At 43.1% G+C, this 21819-nt stretch overlaps 2 protein-coding genes across 6 annotated transcripts in view; one reads left to right on the top strand and one right to left on the bottom strand.

Annotated features, from left to right (window-relative positions):
- The window catches only part of PLCG1 (phospholipase C gamma 1), a 108023-nt gene extending 106507 nt beyond the window's left edge, over window positions 1-1516 (top strand). For all 3 annotated transcript variants that reach the window (XM_083507917.1, XM_083507916.1, XM_083507915.1), the window contains exon 32: window positions 6-1516. In XM_083507917.1, coding sequence (XP_083364043.1) covers window positions 6-48 — 43 coding nt within the window. In that variant the 3' untranslated portion in view covers window positions 49-1516. The remainder of the gene's footprint in view (window positions 1-5) is intronic.
- Window positions 1517-2306: 790 nt separating this feature from the next.
- ZHX3 (zinc fingers and homeoboxes 3) overlaps window positions 2307-21819 on the bottom strand; it is a 48543-nt gene continuing 29030 nt past the window's right edge. For all 3 annotated transcript variants that reach the window (XM_083508006.1, XM_083508004.1, XM_083508005.1), the window contains exons 3-4: window positions 10932-13872; window positions 2307-9730 (exon numbers count right to left, since the gene is read on the bottom strand). In XM_083508006.1, coding sequence (XP_083364132.1) covers window positions 9720-9730; window positions 10932-13725 — 2805 coding nt within the window. In that variant the 5' untranslated portion in view covers window positions 13726-13872 and the 3' untranslated portion in view covers window positions 2307-9719. The remainder of the gene's footprint in view (window positions 9731-10931; window positions 13873-21819) is intronic.

Genomic DNA, 21819 nt, shown 5'->3' with positions numbered 1-21819 from the left:
TGCAGGGTCCTGCGAAAGACACGGGTGAATGGGGACAACCGCCTCTAACCCAACCTTTGCCTGCTGTAAAGCACCCGCCAGTGCTTGTGATTCTCACGGATTGCTGTGAACTGGTTTCTATGGAAACGTCACTGCTTTGGCCTACTTTCAGGCAGCTTTTCGAGTTTCTCTTCCGAAGGGTGTTCAAGTGGAGAATTTTTTTTAAAAAAAGAATCTACGAATCAATGGTTTCATTGTCTTGACCATGACCTGTAACAAAAACTCAACAGCAACAAAAGACCCTCTGCACCAAGCCGTAAACTTAGGTGTGCTGAACGTGTATGTCTTTGTCAGTACCTAAGGCTGGAGGCAGTGGCCTCTCATCGACATCCTTCTTCCCCAAGACTGTAGTTTATAGAGAGGATAATGCCCTCAGAGCTGTCCAGCAGAGCCTACAGGACCTGGATCTATCTATCGTATTATTATTATAGTTATTAAACTCCTTAATCACAGCTTGTGCACAGAATGTGAGGTGATTTCCATGGCAGAAGGAAGTAGGAGCGTTTCTCGTGGTAGTCAAGCACAATCCTGGTAGGACCTACCAGGCCCGGCCTCTGTGGCCACCTCAAGCTATGCAAGGCCCTCGAGCCTGTCTTTTCCCAAACAAAATGTTACTAAAAGTGGATCATGTATTGCATTAGCTACGGTTTTAGGCACACAAAGTGGCCACCTATATAATCTTCCTTTGGGTGACCATTTCATTGAAAAGTGTGAGGCAGAACCACATGAAGACTACATTCTACTGTTTAAAAGTGACTGAGATATAAACCTGAGCCAAAGGCAGCTCTGCAGGAGTTAGAGCTCTTGCCACTGAAACAAACTTTTTAAAATTTGCTTCCCGTTCTGTTGAATTTCAGCCATCACTAATGGGGCAGGTATGTGCAGCAGAAGCTGTGGGCTCTTGCGCCTGGTCTCCCTGAAGAGAGGCACTGTGGCTGTGGCCAAAGTTTCCAGGCCAGGAAAACTACAAAAGGCAATTTTCACTTGCTCTGTGACTTCACTGTTGTACCTCCTTATGGGGCAGGGCGGTGGGGCAGGGGGAGACTTCTGCATATTGTCAAGCCATCTCCCCCTTTCTGAGGAAGCCACTACCAGTGTCCATGGACTCAGGCCACAGGAATTAGGCCATCTTCTTCCTGCTGTGGTTGAGCAGGTGGGGGCAACTTTAACCAGTCATTCCATGTTGGCATGACAGCAGTGATAGTTGTGCTGCTGTGCTTTACTAGAGAAGCTATACCACCCTTCCAACAGAACTGAGTTGTTTTTATTTGGGCGTCCCAGACAGGAGCAGGAGGCAAACATGCTCCAGTCTCCAAAGGCAAGTTCCATTTTCTGTGGCAGTATTTACTATATATTGTTTGACTCTCTTATGAGGAGCAGAGTCCTGCCTGACTCCTCCTGTCCTATGGATTCTGATCAGCTGGCTGTTGGCTGGGACGGATCAGACTGCACAATAAAAAATCCTCAAGTAACTTTATTTTAGTCTTTCCTTGTGTTTTTGTTTGGTGGAAGCCCCAAAGCCCTGCCTTTGGAATACTTCACTGAGATGAAGAGCTGTTTTCACATGTGACAAATTTCCAGGCTGGACAACCCTTCCCACTAATTGGGTTGTGCTCAAGTGCTTCAAGGAAATTCAATTGCAAGGAAGCTTGCTTAAAAAATGGAACAGAAGAAGAGCCTGCTGGATCAGGGCAATGCCCCACCTAGGCCAGCATCCTGCTCTCACAGATGCCTGTGGGAAACCAGCAAGCAGGATTCGACCACAAGAGCATTCTTGCCTCCGGTGGTTTCCAGCAACTGGAACTGCACACAGAACCACAATGTATTTGGCTTACTATAGTTGCCTGCTTATAATGGACAGGAAAGTGGATGGAGCAATGGACTGTCACCAATGCAGGTGTGCAAATTAACCAAATTGTTCAAAAAGCGGCAGCTTATATTGCAATTTAGGACAGTTGGATGGACTCGTAAACTTTACAGCAGGGTAGTGAGTTATTTAAATGTCAATACACCTGTTGGGGACAGAATCATTTTCTCATCTCATAACCAGAGTTTGGGACTTTGCACTCATGGATCTCGGTTCACCAAATCACACTCTAAATCTAGCCACAAGGGTAAACTGGAGGGTGAGGCCCATGTAAACTGGTACTCCTCAAAGGTGGTATATAATGAAATAGACAAATTCAGAGAAAATTAGCCCAATGCAACAGGCATCGCTTCTCTGTTATACCCCTTCCCCTCCCACCAAGATTGACAAGCTACAAATGTGCTTTTCCCCCTTCTTGTTTATTAGGAACAACCGAAAAGGTCTCATATCACCAAACTGTACAAGCAAGCTCTTCCCACCCTCATAGCCACATATACAAAATGAAGGGAAACTTGCAGTTCACTTCGCAGAAGTGGCGTCATTGCTGAAAAGGAGCGAGTGCCATCATACCAGGAGCCAGTTCCCTCTGGCCAAAGGAGAACTGGCATTCACCCGCACCAACACCTTCAGCTTTTTCCTCTTCAAAAAGTTTTACCAAAAGTACAAAAAGAATCCAATTTTTCTTCACGTAGTTTGTAAGTTAGCCCCCCCCCTCTTTCCCCAATACAAAAGCAGACCACCACCCATCCAAAGCTTGGTGCTAAGGGCCCCCTTTCAGCTACATTACAGCAACCTTGTGGATAAACCAAATTTCTATGGTGCATTAGAAGGTGCAATTTACAACAGTTTTCCATCAGCTTTGAAAGTCAGTAAGTGTTGCGGTCTGCTATATGAGATAATTTCACCGAAGTTGAAGAAAAACAGATTATAATAAGTTATTACCCCACCCATCTGACTGGGTACCCATAGCAAAAACATCCTAAAGATAGAAACTATCCAGGAAAATCTGCAAATGTTCTTACTCATTTGTTCCAGGCATTCAGGTTACCTGCTAGGATTTTCCCATAATAAGAAAAGCATGGTAGGGATAAAACCAAGAGGTGGGGGAAAGGAAGGAGCTCTAATTCAGTAAGAGCAACAATTCTTGCTCTGGCACAGACTGCTGAGAGGTCTTTTTCACTTGAGAAAACCCCACTGTTTGCATGTCCTTATATTAACTTTCATTTTTTAAATAAAACGTATCCTTCATCAACATGATCCAGACATCATCTGTCATTATCAGAAGACCTGGAAATGAGAAACGGGCGAAATGGCATCAAGTAAAAGTAGGGGCCCTAATTTTTTATGGACTTTCCTCTATACACACACAGACACACACACACACAACCATCCAGTAGGCCAGCTGCCATTTGTCTCTTTCCAATTTGCTTTACAGATTCAGAGGCACCTAGCCGGTGTGGCCAATGGGCAGGCATGATGGGTGTTGCAGCCCAGTGGCAGCTGGAGGGGCACAGGTTGAGAAAATTGAGAGCAAACTATGGAGAGGCTCTGTGGGGGGGGGTGCATTCACCATATTGTGCATGCCAGTTCAAACATTAGATTTCTGAGACAAGTGAAACAATGCTTATACACTAGGGCTGGGCAATATCTGGTTTTCAGCTACACATCACGATATACCAATATATCATGATGTCTGAAATAAGAATGCAGTTACAGTTGTAGAGGCATAGGCTGGCTTCATGATTTTTCCTGCATTGTGATATTTGCTGGTGCCAGCCCTTGTGATTCGCTGCCTTATGCATGAGGCAGCTAGCGCTCTCTCTCTCTCTCTCTCTCTCTCTCTCTCTCTCTCTCACACACACACACACACACACACACACAATTCACAATATGTTGCCATGTCAAAAATTATAAAACTGATATCACAATATGGTCTTCAAACTGGTTTTGGATGATCTATCGATCTACCGCCCAGCCCTTTTATACACACTGAATTATTAACACATGAATCCAGTTCTGACAGGCTTGTGCATTTTCAAAGCTGGTTTCAGGGTTGGGGTTTCCTTAGGTCTATGAGGGAGCCATTCATTTACTGCTAGTTAATGGAAGAGATGCACTGACACTATGTTTACATCATTCCTTGACCTAGAAGCTTTCCTGCTAGCCCCATAGAGAGAGAAAGTTGCACAAAGGAAGCCGCCTTATACCTAATCAGGTAGATTTCCTCATCTGGCTCAGTTTGGTCTATTCTCATTGGTGGCAGCTCTCCAAGGTCTTTGACAGCACCTGCTGCATATCTGAGATTGCAGGGGTTGAATCTTGGACCATCTGAAGACAAAGCATGCACTCTACCAATGAGCTGTGGGTCTTCTCCTACATACAGATCTCACTCAGTTCAACAGAGGGCGCACAGGAGAAATTCCTAGCAGCTCACAAGGGCTTGCCTCTTTGTAAAGAGACTAAACAAGCCGCCTTCACAAGCAGAGCTCATTCTACTGGTGAGCCTCACGCACACCAGCCCATTATTAAGAATTTTACAGTGTGCTATTCCCATTCCAAAGGGTGGTTCAACTGGCTTTCAGTTTTAAAAACAACAACTAGCAGAAGTTTCACTAGGAACCAGGAACAGATGAAATTAAGATTTCAAGTATGACTAATAAATACCACATGAAGAGACACTGTGTGCTTGCAGCTGAACACACTCCAATCCCTTCCCTTGATCTAAAAACATTTTGCATTCTGGTTCAGAATGCTTTGCATCTCCACATTTCATCTGTCATGTGCCTATTTTGTATAAATGGAGGGGGGAGAGGATTTTTTTAAAAAAGGTTTCAATTATGAACAATGGTTTCTAAGACCTTGTGTATGTATGATCTTGGCTGGCACCATTTCCAAATTCTGAAACCGTCAATGATGGCACTAGCTGCAATGCTATGCCATCATTATGTCAAGATTTATTTGATGAGATGGCCATATGGAGTCTCATTGTCAAGTCAAAGCATCTACTGAGCACCTCCTAATCTCACATTTGGAGCAATGCCAAGAGAGCCAGTCAACAAGTTATTGTTTATGCAAAAGCTGTATTAATCCTAATTTCACTAAGCCAATACAGACGCCAAGTTTGTGTTAATATGGTGGTGTGGCTCTGTTCAACTCAAAGCTAGTGTGGGGTAGTGAACACCCCATTGAACTGGGGCTGGGGAAGCTTGGGTTCTAATTCCTGCCCAAGAGGTGACCTAGAGTGAGCAAACAATGCCAAGCCTGAATGGGGAACTAGTGGCCATCTAGATGCTGTTGGACTTCAGCTCCCATCAGCCCTTGCCAATGGTCAAGGGTGATGGGAGTTGTAGTGCAGCAACATCTGGAGAGATATTGGTTCCCCATGCCTGCCTTACAGGGTTGTTGTGATGGGAGGGGAGACACACATGCACATGGACTAACTCGATAGGGGAGGAAGAGTAAACGTAAGGTCATAATGCAAGTTCAAAAATAAGCCAATGAGCCAAAATAAATTAATGTATTACGTTTGCAAAGCTGACTGACGGGCTTGAGTACTTTGGTTCCTACCCAAGTACTTTCCCTCCTGCGCTTGTGAAACGTGGGGGCAGGAGCAGAATGCAATGTGAAGAAGCAGATAAATGCTTTCAGAAAATGAAACACATAAATAAAACATCCTCAGTGCACCAAGAAACCCAGCTCCTAAGTGCCTTGCCTAACTGCCCAGCATGTAACAGTGTCTACAACTAGCTAAGCAGCCACATCTCCAACCAAAGTGCTCCAATAGCCTTAGGAGAGGTGTGAGGATAACATTTTTCCACTGAAAATTCTACAATGGTACTTAATTTCCTAGCTACAACCGAGACTAATTCATGTAGATAAATCAGTGTAAAAAAGACTTGTTTTACCATCAAACGTCCAATCTCTGTCAAAATTAGCTTTTGTATTGTGGGGTGGGGTAGAGACCTACAACTCATTCTCCAGACAAAGATTCACAAAAATGACAAGCCTCTTTGAATTAGGAAGCTGTTTTATACTGAGTCAGACCACTGATTCATCCAAGCAGCTCTCCAGGGTCCCTTCGGTATGCAAAGCCTCTTCCAAATTTTCTACATAGTTCAAGAGTTGGAACGTCTTACTAGAAAACCTGTGCAAAATTGCGACGATGCTTCTTGTGACATGAAACACAGCTGTGAAACCACTGGGGAGATCAACTAAAACTCTACGGTTTTGCTAGAGAGAGGAAGCAAGAGGATGCATTAGCTCACAGCATCCTCTCTTTGGAATCAGTCCTGTCTTGCAAACTCAAATTAAGGTACTGAATATGGCTTAAAATTGGGTACAGGTCAGCAAGTCAAGTCCCAATTATGCTCCTCTGTCCACCTTTGCTCTGAAGAGAGGGAGTTGTGTGTCCCCATTGGAATCCACATGCCCAAAGCTAGTCAGTCGTTGGATCAGACACCAATGTGGTAGGAACCACCATGAACTGTGCGTTCAACTGATCCATGCTATATGACTGCACTGCAGACTGGTACAGCCACATGGCTAGTGCCTGCAATGTTTTAGGAGTGTTGTTGGTGTGTGACTGTTGCATACACCAGGAATGCTCTGCCACAGTTCCAGCCTAAATGATAATCAATTTAAATTAAATGCCTACTTAGTTACAAGCTAACGCAGAGTCCACTGAAGTTGCAGGTCTGCAAACCGCAAACCTGAACTCAAGGCTTGCAAACCAAGTACATCATATAAATGTCTGATCTGCTATTAAAATTGGCTACTCTAATCGTACACCCAGTTACATGGAACTGGGTCTCTCTGACATCCTGCTTTCTGAGTAAGGATGTTGAACATCACAGCCTTAGGAATCCCTTCACCCTGCCATCCTTAGGTAGACCTCAAGACACCCACTTCAAATTTGATGCTAATTCCTTTTAACTGCTCACAGAACTATTTTTCCCTCTTAAGAGCAGAGTGAGATTTCCATTTACACAGCAATCTGTACATGTACATTTTTAATATTGATGCTATGCATAAAATAACTGCATATATGTACTGTATATGTGTATACTTAAAACAAACCTGTATGTATGTAGGCATAGAAAAGCAAGGATATAGACTGCCAAGAACTGTTCCTGTGCCACCCCCATTGAAGTGAATGAGGTTGCTCTTTCATTTGAGAGCTTTGGCTTCATTCCCATTCACTCCTATAGCAGTGGCCTACAATCTCCTTTGAAGACTGAACCCCAAGACAATTACCCACATTTGTTCTCTGAAGGCATTGCAGTAAATGGAAGCTACAATATTTTAGTCAAAGCTCATTGCACAAACTTTCCCTGGATCCAGGCCCCTTGCTTTTAAAGTAAACCATAAACAGGCCTGGCCATGCCATCAGTAGGTTCTAGCAGCTATCCCACACTGTTTCTCAAAAGAGCTATGGAAGTGCTAATAGGGTCATAAGGCTTCTTTCGTGTGAAAGCAGAAAGAAACTCGAGCAAATCTATCTACGTCTTAAGAGTAGGTTCCTGTGTTTGAAGCTCTAACATTGCAAGCTAGCTGGGCTCCTTTTCCTACTTGAGCATGAAGAGCAGAAGCTGAACTCACAAGACCTCTTTCATAGAAATATATTTGAGCCATAGATGGCCTTCAGGTATGATACTGAAGGGGAGAGCCATGAGTCCCCACTTTGGACCTAACAGCAGAAGCAGAAAGATGAGGCCTTTTCTTTTAATATGTGGATTGTTGCTTAAAATAAGCGGAGCTTGCGGACCTGGTAGAACTGGGGTGGGATGGGGGGGAGTTGTAGAATCAGGCTGGAAGGCATGGTTTTCACAGAAACATGATACAAAGGGAAAGGGTTAAGAGGACACCGTCCTCCTCCTCCTCACATGATGAGCTGTCACTTCAAATTGTAGCATCAGTGGTTGCGTTGTGAAAAAGATCCAAACTAAGAATCCAAGAACTCCACGCAATGTGTGCACAGCTGAATTCTGAGACTGAAAAATACCATGTTGTGCTTTGGGGGGCTTGGACAACACAAACATACTTGTGATTTAAAGGCTCAAGATACAGTCATGCTTTTGGGGAAAGAATTCATGAGGACACGATAGCCACAAGCTAACAAAATTTAGGTGGAACGAAGTATCACACAAAGACCACCTTTCTGAACCAGAGACTTGAGATACACTCAGTACAGCAGCCTTCAATCAACACAGTGCCCCTCTAGATGTTCTGAGAGGATGATTCCGATAATCCCTGCCCATCTGGAGCAGACAGTAGTCCAAAACATCTGGGGGCACTAGGTTGGGGGTGGCTGCAACATAGGTGCAGTAAGAGAGCTGGGATTGGATCCAGTGCTACCTCTGGAGAAGATACCTGAGGTGGTTCTAAGGAAGGGAAAACTCCCCTACTTAGTGCCACCAAACTGACTCACTTAAATAAACATTTTCAGCCACTACAAATAAACTCCAGCGCATTAAATTATATTTTTTCCATACTATTAAAATAATTAAATAAAATACTTAAAAAACAACAAGAGGCCAAGACTTGGGTAGGTAGGGGGAGAAGCATACCTACTATAACCAGGTAAGATTAATTGTGCAATTAAGATAGCGCAAAGCTGCTTGACCAAAAATAAAAGGGGGGGGGAGCAGCAGCTCATAAATGGCTAGGAAGTCTGGGAGAAATGGCAAAAGTTTCCAACAGATCATCCCTCTGAAATAAGGTATGGGATAAAACACAATTCTGGTCCAAACACAGAGGTAGGGTAGGGGTATGCAAAATATGATGATTGCCTACTAAATGCTTTCATGCCCCCCCCCTTATAGTCTTCTTAATAAAAAAATTAAGTTTGCTTGCTTTAAACAAGGGATCTGGATTAAGATGTGTTTTAAAAGTGCATTGATTCATATACTTGCAGATTAATTCAAGTAATAGATTCTGCTGCAGAAAAGTCTCACATTGTTTGTCACTAAAAGATGAATGAATGACAGATGCCAGAGTTCGGGGTCGTTGTTGTTGTCTGACCCCCCCCCCCGCCCAGATTTCCACCCTACAAGCATGCATCAAATGCCCAATTAGAATGGCTGTAATTTGCCATATTCTTATTATCCTGGTTTTGTGCACAAAAACTAGGAATACTGCTCATCAGAGCTGTCCCTAAAACACACACACATGATTAGCAGCACAACCCTATGTCAACTCAGAAGTTCCATAGAGTTCAATGGGACTTGCTCCCTGGTGAGTGGGTGCCAGTTGCAGCTTTTATTTCCATACCTAGAGATTCAATGGTGAAAGGATGTCTGTCTCTCTCTTTCTGTATATGCAATGATTCAGCCTTCAGAGAACAAACACTGAAAGATTATGAATGTATTATGCCAATGATAGTCCAGTTCTATGAAACAATAACGTTTAACACAATGCCCCAGATTCATGATCCTGTTTGCAGGCCACTCGGTAATATAAGAAAAACCGATAGGAAGTTTGAAAGAAATTGTCCACTGGAAAACAAAAACGGAGAATCTATTTGAGAGAGAGGAAATTTTTGCCACTGTGGCAGTTCTGCTCCTATGCTTGACGAGGCAGCAGACTGCTAGACTAAAACTAAACATACAAAAATGAGCCCCTTCCCACACACAAAAATAAGGTCTTCTTGAGTAATCGGTTCCCTCTTGCTTAACTCCCCAATGTGCTTTACAAAAGTATGATCTTGGCATTATGGCAGTGTTTCCTCAGGACCTTCAGAGATTCAGAATGAGGCCCACAGCTGCTGAGTCTTCGCAAAGTTAGCAGCAGATCCTTCGGAGGAGGCAGGGCTGGTTCACTCCATTTCTGAAAACAACATACAGGCGTGTCACAATGCACTCTACAATACTGAAAGAATAAGCAGGCAGAAAGGCCAAGAGTGAGTTTGTGGAGTGGGGGGGACGGACCCACAAAGTCATTATGACCTCAGCTATTTTGAGAAGGAAGTGTTCATTTGTTTTTTGAGAACTGCTTTAGAATGCCTGCCCAATGCTACCAGTCTGTGTGCTTAAGAAGTTGCTCTTTACCTGCCTATCTTCTGACCTTATCTGTATTATGTAGCCCCCTTTCATTTCCCCTCCTCTCACTTTTCTACCTGTAACAGACCAGAATTCCCCTCTCCTGAATGATGCAGTCTTAAAACACAGGAAACTGAGTAGGGCCACTTGACCATCTAGCTCAGCGGTTCTCAACCTGTGGGTCCCCAGATGTTGTTGGACTACAACTCCCATCATCCCTGAGTTCTGGCCTTGCTAGCTAGGGGTGATGGGAGTTGTAGTTCAACAACATCTGTGGGGACCCACAGGTTGAGAAAGGCTGATCAAGCTCAATACTGTCTGAACTCACTGGCAGCACCTCTCGAGGGTTTCAGACAGGAGTCTCTCCACAGCCCTACCTGGAGATGCTAAGAGTTGACCCTGTCGCCTTCCACTCTACCACTGGGCTACGGCCCCTTTACCCTTTCGGAACATAGGAATCTAGACCATTTCTTGCATAGTTCAGTACTGTCTAACCAGCCTTTCTCAACCTGTGGGTCCCCAGATGTTGTTGACCTACAACTCCCATCACCCCTAGCTAGCAAGGCCAGAGCTCAGGGATGATGGAAGTTGTAATCCAACAACATCTGGGGACCCACAGGTTGAGAACTGCTGCCAGTGGCTCTTTGGGGTTTCAGATGCCTTGGAGATGCTGGGGAGTGAACCAGAGACCTCATTTGCATGCAGAGCAGATGCTCTACCACTGAACAACGGCCCTTGCTGCGCATTATGACTGAAATTCCCTTTCAGGACATTGATGTGCCAACATCTCCCATCCCCACCCCCCCACCCCAAAATACCTCTCAGCTCTCCATTTCTGTGAAATCTTTAGCCCCCTCTAAAAAGGGGGAGGGAAGTTATTTCCTACTGAAGTTTCATCTGATCATCAACACTTGTTTTTTTAAACCACTTTTTAATGCTGAAATGTGAAGGGCCAAATTAGCAGAAACAGTTAAGATGAAATCACTTACCAAAGTGAACGGCAGGCAGATGACTCTCCGGATCTCCAAGCTCAGAGCTGCCATCTTGACCTCCAGGCTCCCAGGATTCACTGTTCTCAGAAACTTCAGAAAAGGCATCGACTGTCCCTTTTTGACTGCTGGCTGGCTCCCCAACACTTGAGGACTGATCTTCACTTCCTGTGTCTGACACTCCCCTGTTTTCTTCATCTAGCCTTTTGGCAAACCACAGCCTGATCTGTTGAGTAGTCATCTGAGTTCTCTCACACAGACCTGGGAGGTCATCTTCACAAAGCACCTTGTTCTTTTGGAAATAGTCCTGCAGGACCACCCTGCTGGCCTCACTGGAGGTCGATAGGTCTTTAGGAAAGATACCATGCTTGTAGTTCTCATACCACCTCAAATTTCCATTTTTTAAACCATAGCGACTATCTCCAAACCAACGAATCACCTCAGTCCTGGGAAGTCCTGTATGAGAACATATTTGGTCATATTGTTCATTTGTCGGCCGCTGGGTCTGCACAAAGAGCTGCTTGAGCAAATGTCTCTGCTGAGCAGTCTTTTTAGAACTTAGCTTGGGCTTCCGGGGGTTCTCTCTTTGGACATCTTCACTCAAGCCTAGCACCTCACTTTTGCCATTTGACTCAGTCACCTTAAAGTTCTTAAGGTTGATTTTTATAGGGGTTACTTTGCGCTCTCCTGCCGTTTGAGAGCTGGTGGCTGCATCCAATGAGCCATTTTCACTGGAAGCTTTCAAGTCGTCCGAGGAGCCTTCGTCTTCCCCTGAGTCGTCTTCAGCGTCATCGTCCCTCTGCCGCTCTGCGTCTTTGATCACCTGCCGTTTCCTCCGCTCCGAGAACCAGCTGTCAATCTCTCTCCTCGTCATTTTGGTTTCGCTCCTCAAACGGTCCACTTCCTCCTCTGGAGGAGAGGGATTTTGTGCAAAGCTGCTTTCCAACGCTCTGAGCTGCTCAGGAGCCCTCTCTTTATATTTTGTAGCGGAGAAATCGGGTGTCTGATGCCAGGATTGCCGACGGGCTGGGGTGTGAACAGCAGGTGTTGCTGCCAACGTGAAAGTTAATTCTGGGGTTGCTTTGGGAGAAGAGGTGAAGGTAATTTCAGGCACAGAATCTATTATTATTGTATTATCTCCAGCATGTATAGCTTTGCCACCTCTGATGTTCCTGCAATGGTACCTCCTATCGCTAAACCATTTTCGAACTTCCCTTGTACTAAGGCCTGTGATTTTTGTAAGCCGCTCCACTTCAGCATGTCCAGGAAACTGGTTCCTACAGAAGCTGTCTTTCAATGCAGAGAGCTGCTCATAAGACTTCTTATTTTTGTATATACTGGGATCTAAGAAGGCCTGTGAAGTTATAGTTGGGCAAGCAGTGAGCTGTGATGGAGCAGCACTCACCACTTTCACAGGGGACGAAGTGCTAGAAACTGACACAGTGGCAGGCGGCTTTGCTATCTGAGTCTTTGGAATGGATGTGACTGCTATTGCAAGAGATGAGGTTGTCCCTTGAAGTCCATTTGATATTATTGGTTGCGTAACCAATACACCACCCGCTCCTTCAGGTTTCCCAACAGAATGGCCAGGTAAACTGGCCTGAATGAGATGCTGAACACTACTGGGGCTTGCAACTAGGGGTGTATTTAACACTGTAATGGTGGACTGGGGTATGGACTGAATCACAGTGTTAAACATTTTCTTCCGTGCATCTTCTATCTCCTCTGGTGACCAACTGATACCCTGCTTCAACCTCTGGGCGGTAAACCAAATCTTCAGCTGTTCTTCTGGGTACTTGGTCACAACAGTCAAATAGCAAAGCTCAGCTTTGGTAGGGTAAGGGAACTTATGGAAAGAGTTTTTCAGAAAGCTATTAGAGTCCATTGTTGCATTGTATGTTGGGATACTGCTCAGGGGAATCATTACCTTGGGAAGGGATTTTGAAGTGGGTAGCTGCTGGTGAAGTTGTTGTTGTTGTTGCTGCTGCTGCTGCTGTTGTTGTTGCTGCTGCTGCTGCAGCTGCACAAATTGAGTGAGGCCTGCCTGCAAAACAGGTACATTTCCTATTATTGAGCCATTGACAACATGTGTTGGTTTAACTGTTCCTGTTGATGATTGGTTCACTGGTCCATTGGTGAATGGCTGCTCGCCAACTTTTTTCTCTAGATCCTTGACCGGTTTACTAGATACGTTTTCTTTCAACGTGTGGATTTTTTTCACTTCTGGTTTCGTTTTCATTATCTTCATAATGGGTGTTTTGGTAATGATAATTTCAGCTTGGCTGTCTTGACCTTCCTCAGGGAGGTCCCCCAGAAGGTCCTGGCTGCTGCTGGCATCTCCAATGGTTTGCTCCACAATCACGTGCTTGCCTTGTTTCACGACATTCCAGATTAAGCCAGTTTCCCCAATGTGGCACTCTGCGTTGTGGCAAGAAAGCTCTTTGTGACTCTTGACCAGGAAACTGCACTGCACACACACAAAGGACGGGCCTTTGCTAAAGTCTATGTGCTCAGAATCAAGGTGACCAAGGAACTGATTAATGTTTTGAGAGCCAAAATTGCAATAGATACATCTGTAAGTATCACCATCTAAGATACCACTATGTCCATTGGACAACAGCCCATTTTTGTGATTATTGTGAACAACAGTGTCACTAATAGGCAGAGTTGCAGGAGTAACAGACTGTTGAGATCCTTCATGATCAACTCCAACAGAGCCTGGTTGCGACTCCTGCAGTGCCAGTGTTTTTGGTGGTATCATGCAAGGCGTTGTGGATTTCCTTTTGCTGGCCATTTTTACAATCAGTGAAGATAATAAAAGATTAGAGGACAGGTGCTACTTTTTGAGACTGCTTTGCAGGCTATATTCCTGAAAATCCATGATGCCCAGAAAAATGTGTGTGTCAGGAGTCTTGACAACCATTTAAGTCGGCCATTGAATCTGAGGAAACAAAAAGAATAGCATATCAGCAAAATATTGTGCTAAACATTTTCACCAGCACAACCACAGGCTGTTTCTTACTCAGTTATATACTGTGTTGCATATACATCATAAGATAGTTAACTAAGAAACAGTATTTCAGTTGGTCAACTGAGAAACTGAAAGCAGTTGTCTTTATAGAGCTAAGGAGAGACAGATATGTTGGCCACACATCATGGCATAGCTGATATTTTGGAGAAAACACAACCTACAATATAGGAAAGATTTAAAGTTACCCAAATTAAAACTGTCATGGAGGTACAGTGGTACCTTGGGTTAAGTACTTAATTCGTTCCGGAGGTCCGTTCTTAACCTGAAACTGTTTTTAACCTGAAGCACCACTTTAGTTAATGGGGCCTCCTGCTGCTGCCGTGCCGCCGGACCACGATTTCTGTTCTCATCCTGAAGCAAAGTTCTTAACCCAAGGTATTATTTCTGGGTTAGCAGATTCTGTAACCTGAAGCGTATGTAACCTGAAGCATATGTAACCCGAGGTACCACTGTATTATAATTTTGATTCTCCTCTACCCACCCCTCCAGGTAATGATGACTATATCGGTTTTCATTAAAGTTCAATGCAGTTTTTAAGTCTAAACAGAAGACGGAATAATAGTCAAAGTTTGATTTTCAGTGGGTCTACTCAGAGTATGGCTAATATTGGATATCATCCATTGGGTGCAATTCATCTAATGAATTGCATTAGATGTACGAAAAATCACTATAAGACTGGCCAGCCAAGTGTGCATGCAGGAACCATCAATGCTGGAACCAAAAACAATTCCAAAAACTGGTGTTGCAGAGATTATACATGCCAGTTTTTGTAGCAAATGCAGGTCACAAAGACACCTTTATTTTAAAAGGAGGAAAACACTTCTTGTTTTGTTGATAGATGTCTGACACATTACTCAAGGAAGCAGGACAAATTAGGTGATAAGCTACAGGTTTCTCCCACAAACATTAGCAGAAGCAAACTTATAGAACCTTATATGCCTATGAGGGTGAAAGAGAAGCTCCACAACTGATTTACACTAGAGGGGATAAGGACATGGAGGGTGGGGGGAGATGTTGACAGCTGAGCAAAGTCAACATACACAAGCTGAAAATTAGAAAAAGGGCTTCTCTATGCAATTTCCCTAGCCCCTTTTCCAGACATGTATGCACAGGAACATAATTAAACTGCACTGGATATATCCATAGGAATAACTAAAGAGGGCTTTGCCTGATTCCCACAGTGTTCATCCATGTACAGTGGTACCTCCGGTTGTGGACAGGATCCGTTCCAGAGGTCTGGTCAGATCCCAAGGTTTACGCAACCTGAGGACCAGTAAAATACTTCCGGGTTTACCATTTGCGCATCCCAAAGTTTACATAACCAGAGGGTTACGTAAACGGAGGTTCGACTGTATTCGGAATAGGAAGACATAATGCATTATTAAGAGGATCAGTTTTGGTGATGCAAAGTGGATACACCCCATAATTCTCCCAAACTTCACCTCCTGCATGCCATGCTCCTTGTGGGTAGAGGCACCTTTGCAAAGGAAGAGCGAACCCTTATGGCACTTTCACACACACAAGCTGTGCGGGAATTCAGACATCACTCCAACTTGGAAAGGGTCCATTACTCTGATGGTTGGGATAGATATACAAAAATACAGAGCTACCTTGTGCAGAAACTGACCCACTACTGTCTACTTGTAATGTTTTCCAAGATTCCAGACAGTGTCCCTTACCACTGGGTTCTTTTTCACTAGAAATGCAAGGGACTGAAACCCCCAATTGAAATAACCCTGTGATGTGCACAGGGGTCTTCCCTGTATGGGTTGTAAAGTGGCAACAATGTGGCAAGGTTTAAGAGAGCCCCACAGTGCAAAGAAAGAAAGAAAGAAGAGGAGTTAAATAACATTCTGGTTTGCTAAACAAGAGTTACTGATTGACTATATGTTCCTTAAGTTCTTTAGCGCTCCATGAAGGCTAGATCTCCAAAATGAAAAGCAGTGATGAGTGTGTCATTTACAGAACAACCGCAGGGAAAGCTGTTTTGATTCGGCTGAACCACTAAAAAGGCCAGATCTGGAATACTGTGGCAGCCTGACCTTATTCCCAGAGGAAAAAGTTAATATTTGCTTGGCCCTCTCATGTAAAGTTAGCTGGAGTTTAAGCACAGTGACAACACACCAGACAAAATGTAATCGAAGGGACTGTTTGTACATTTCTTTTCCCTCTAGAACAGTTATATAAGAACTATGCAGAAGGCTGGTGCACACTTGCATCTGCAACTTGAGTTGCGTACTGAGCAGACCACAGGATGTTTTAGATTACTAAGCAAACGGGGCTCGTGTATTTACAAGTTGCGAAAGAGCCAAGCTCAGGAGCAACACTTCTTATTTCAAATCACAACAGGTTAGGCCCAATTTCTAAATTTTCAGAATTTGTTCATTTAAGCACGAGTGTGTGACGCTGTCATACAATGAGCCAAGACCACCATATGTTCCAGCACTGTCTTGTCTGACAACAGCTTTTCAGTGTATCAGGGAGACAGTTCCTCTTCATCACTTGCAAGCTATGATCCTTTTAACTGGAGGTCCCAAGGGTTGAATCATAGAACTGTAGAGTGGGAAGGGACCCCAAGGGTCATCTAGTCCAACCCCCCACAATGCAGGAATCTTCACTAAAGCATCCATAACAGATGGCCATCCAACCTCTGCTTGAAAACATCCAAGGGAGGAGAGTCCAGCACCTTCCAAGGGAGTCTATTCTCTTACATTCAGAAAGTTCTTTCTGATGTTTATTCAGAATCTCATTTCTTGTATCTTAAATCCATTGGTTTGGACCCTACCCTCCACAGCAGGGAGGAATCTGGGACCTTTCATATGTAAAAAAAATGCTGCACCCATTTCCTATGGCCTCTTCTCCAAAATAAACAGCTTAAAACTGCTTTAACCAGTGCCAATTTATATTACACATTGTTTTCCTACAGTAAAAGCATCACAATTGCTCAGGGATATTTCAAAATTTTCTTATTTTATTTTTAAGTTTGGCAGTTTCACTAATTGTCCACTAAACTTAACCATCCAGGGGTCCTTGACCTTTACTTTACCTAATATTTTCTCCCTCTAATTTTCACCTTGTTTTAAAGAAAGTTTATGTTTAATGCTGTTGTTTGTACTTTTATATAGGCATTGGGGTCAGGTAGTTTCAGCCCCTATCCTGTCCCAAATTCTAATCTCGCTAAAATAATCCTATTTAACAACAGCAGTTACGTTCAGATGGTGTTAGCCATTGTGTACTATGATTTTATTTATATTCTAGGAAGGTTGAAATTTCATTTTTTTAAAACTCACTTAACATCACACCTACTAACTGTTACACTTTGAGACAGCTAAGTTGAAAGGGGGAGGGTATAAGTAAAGTACCATAAGATCTTTTAAGAAACAATATTAGAGGTCCTCTAAGATGTACCAACCCTACAGAGCTCATGGCTGTCTTACAGCTGATACTACCCAAATTATTTTAATGGCCTTGAACACTTATTATGGAAAGCACAACTCTGGGTAAGTGTAAGTTATCTATACATTAATGTAATTAAGTTTTAAATAAGTACCGCTAGGTAAGAGTGCCCCAGTCCTTTTCGGCTGGCATGTAAATGGCTTGTTTTCATATAATTAATAAAGGCAGGGTTGTTAATGCAAAACATTTCGTCTGGTCAATGCCAAAGTCTACATTTAGAAGATTAAAAGTGTGATCTTCACCCAAGGCTTGCTTAGCAACCAAAACTGAACACGTGCCATGTTTGAGCGTAGATTCTTAAGACCACTGAATACTCAATAAGGTTTTCCTTTTAATGAGCTTTCAGTACCAGTTTACCTACACAACTAGGGTGGGAGAATATTAAGCAAAGAACAATTAAGACATGAGTGATCAAGTCCTCTGACCTCTGAATATGGATGCGTGCGTACTAAACAACTCCAGACGTGCCAACAGCATCCACAGGTAGCTTTTGGTGACAGCTTGCTTGGCACACTCATTGCCATGCTAGTGGCAACTGGCACAGATGGCAAAGGCAGATTCCCTGCAGCACCCATAAGCAGCTGGACCCATATCTTGTGAAACGTTTACTTCTGCTGGGACCATATGGAAGGCCCGTCCAAATATAGACTGTGTATGAGTGGGTCAGCATTGTGCCCTCCCATGAGGTGGTAAGGAAGCCTTTTAAATGCATTTGTGGGAGGGGGTTTATTATTTTGTTTTGTTTTTTACTATTTATTTGTGCTTTTACCTTGTATCCTTATCTTGTGAACCACCCTGAGATCTTATGATGAAGGGCAGTATATAAATCTAATAAATAAAATCAAATAAATTATCTGTATTAAGCCGGTTAAAGTTAACACCACAGACACAGACACAAATATAGGCAGGCATGTGGGCTGAGAAATTCCTTGTAACCTTGATTTTTAGAAACAAACTATGATGAAGTGCTGCTTTCAAACAACATCCAATTAAAGGGACACGAAATGAGCCATAATTTTGACATGAATGCTGTAGGTATTTGTTTTCATGTCATTAAAAAAAACCCCAAGGCAATTTATGATAACATAAAAAAAAACCTGCACGAAAATCCCCAACAAAATTCACAGACTAGAACAAAGATAATCACAGCACCACAACTAGATTAAGTGGGGGAATGGCATAATTTAAGAGGTCGGGTTGAGGCTTCAAACTGCAGCCCTAAGACATGGAATGTCCTCAGACATTTCCTATCACCTGCACCCAGGTTTGAAAGTGGTTGTGCACATGCAAACTTGGCAAATATACATCTTTAGATCACAGCATTGATAGACATGTCTCCGAGCTGGTTGGATCACTGTTTGCTAATACAGAGAACCATTAACAGCAGAGAACCATCTCCACATTGATTTATCTGCTCATGAATCTTTGTATTACAAAAAAGATTTGGGGTGCACTTCAGGAGAAGCTTCCAATTTACCTGGAGCCACTGCCACACCTGTTCAGCTGTCATCAACCCACATAAACTGAGTATGCTAGAACACGTCCAATAATCCTCTGAAACTGCTTTGCAGAGGGAAGATTGGTAATGGATTTTTATCCAACTGCACTTCACAAAGCTTCTTCATCCATCTTCTTGTTTTTAAGAATATGGAGACTGCAGAAATTCTACATAGACTGCGCCACTTTCAAAGACTTGAATCTTTTAAATAAGAAACCACTTCTGCGTCCTTATTCATTGCAATATTTCTGCAATGCCTGAAGATTTGCTCTGGTCCTATGTAGAAGCTCAGATGTTAAGTACTCAGAAGGGGAGACCAATCGTGGGCAAGAGATGAAGCTTTGCACACTTACATCCAGACATCTGAGGATGCTTCTAGTAAGTAAGGCAGTAGCATTTCCCTTGCATTGGTAATCAGTGCTTGCCAAACTGTTGTGCAGCAGTTCCACCATTCAGCTTAATTATCCCATGATCTACCAACTGAATATGTTGCCAGGGTGATCAAGTGATGAAGGGCTGAAATCTTAATGTTGTTTCAGGCCAAAAACTAAATTGAAAAATAATGTTGACGAGTAAACTAAGGCCTGACATCACAAGACAAGCTTGGACAATCACCTATATGGAGGTAGCTCCTTCTTTGTTCAAACATTTTATCTGCTCTCAGAGAGCTAAGGGCTTCCAGTTTGAAGAATCGAGAAATTACAACAGGAGAGAAGCAGGGGGAATAAGCAATCAAGTGGCAAGCCTAACTGAACTGCAATTTTTAGATTCCCTGTGCGGAACACAGTTCATAAAGTTATGAACCTTCAGTTCATAAAGAGCATCTCAGAACCTGAATTACAGGTTGAAATGGACAAAGTGGCTCAGAAGCAGATCAGGTTAAAAAACAAAACAAAAGATGCATTTACTCTAATAAGACATACCTGCTCTGCTATGTCACCATTACAGTCATTTAAAGGAACCAGTGTATGTGACATAATTGCTGTGTGCAGGCAATTCCTCTCAGCTCTGCTAAGAACTCATGGTACCCTTAGCCTCCCTCAGCCTTCTCTCTGTGAAATGGGGGCAGTAATATCAGCATATCCTTGCTTTTTTAAGGATTACTGGAAAATATGGTGAGAACCTTAGCATTTAGCTGCTATGTTAGTAAGATTAAAATCAGGGGGCTCACCCAAAACAAACAAATCACCCACTAAGAAGAAAGAAAGAAAGAAAGAAAGAAAGAAAGAAAGAAAGAAAGAAAGAAAGAAAGAAAGAAAGTGTTTGTATAATACTATCAAAATGTAAACACTGGAACTGCTGCCACTTTAATCTGTAAAACAGCCCCACGCAGTTTGCATCAGTATCAAGAATGGCTCTATTGTGCCCATCCTTCAATTGTGCTTTGTAGATGTTGCCTGGCTTTCAAAACGCTTGGATGGTTTATGGGCACAGAAAGACCAGTTGAGTGAATGATCACATTCATTTCCCAAACCAGGGCAGAACGGAGATTTGTTTATTTTTTTAATCTGGATCAAACTGTTGAGAGATGCGTTTTGTCCAATTGGGCCATGCAGCATAAATATTTAGGAGCTGCTCGCCTCTATTTGCTAAATCAATTCTTTGTAGAGCACAATATGCAAGTAGCAAATTTCAGTTTTCTTTCATTTGCATAGATCTGTCATTGCATCTCTCTGTAGGACTACCCTTGAGGTTGGTTTGGAGGATGCAACTGGTGCAGTGGTCCAGCATCCTGTTCTCACAGGCCGATCAGATGCCTATGCAAGCACTCTTCCCTCCTGCGGTTTCTAAAAGGCAACTCTGATGCAACTTCTGGTTTAGAACAAGTACTGTTTTAATGCAGAGGCTCTCGGGAATTGTGGGTAGACCCAACGTTCTTTCCCTCCACCCAACTTTTATCTCAAAACTTCACCTCTGCTTACAGTATTCTATACCTTTTGCTATTGGCATTTGATTCAGTATTTCGCCCTTCCATCCTACAACCAGGTACAGGGTTACAAAGCTTAGGTTAACAAACTCTCTGAACAAGTGCTCTGCATCTCTTATTGCTGCCTCCCACCCACCCTCCCTTAAAAAAAATCTGCTGTGATACTTTTTTTTTGCTCACAATCAGTTTCAAGTTTCAGAACATTGAAGATAAGCAATAAAAAAAATCCAGGTGACTCAGGTGGTGGCAGGCTTTTATAACACCGATCAAATGAGAGGACAATCTTGATAGCAGCATTAAAACTAATTCCTTCTGCAGAGGTGCACAAGAAGCTTAGTGAGTTCAGAAGAAAGAATTCTGGGCTAGAACTTCATAGCCAGCTTAAGATCTTTTAATTTGCAGTCTCCATGCCAGAAATTTCACATGAGGCAACAGGGGCATTCATTGCCAGATCCTAGCATCCGCCACATTCATGGAAATTAGTCACATTTTAAATGCAAATTACACATACCAATTATTAGTGGGCATTCATTAACTGCACACGCTTTGTATATTTCACACCACAGAGGTTTGAACCAGAAGGTCTGGCACACCCAAGTTAGAAAAGTTTGAATGCTTTCTGCAAAGTGTTGAGATTGGGAATAACAAAAGAGCCCGTTCTTATTCTGAATGCATGCACAACTTATTTCGGATGTATTTCATGCTACGATTAGCTGAAATGACTATGGGGGGGGGGGGGAGAACTGTCCCCTTAGAAAATATCAATTATTTCCCCCTCTTTTTCTTAAGAGCTTGGTTTCAAGGCAACTTCATTATAGCCAAACACTTTTTCAGTTTTCTGAATATGCTGGTTTGCCGCTCTGAGTTGTTCTGCTCACTGAACTGGCTCATTCTTTTAGCAGAACAAACTGTTCCATGTTGAAGCAGGATTTGGCACTGTGTTAACAAAAGAGTCCCCCCTTCTACTTTTGACAGC

Source organism: Podarcis liolepis, assembly GCF_965112155.1.
Source record: "Podarcis liolepis genome assembly, chromosome: 6".
NCBI lineage: Eukaryota > Metazoa > Chordata > Lepidosauria > Squamata > Lacertidae > Podarcis > Podarcis liolepis.
Note: the sequence above shows the minus strand (reverse complement) of the source record. Positions and strands in the feature narration are given on the sequence as shown.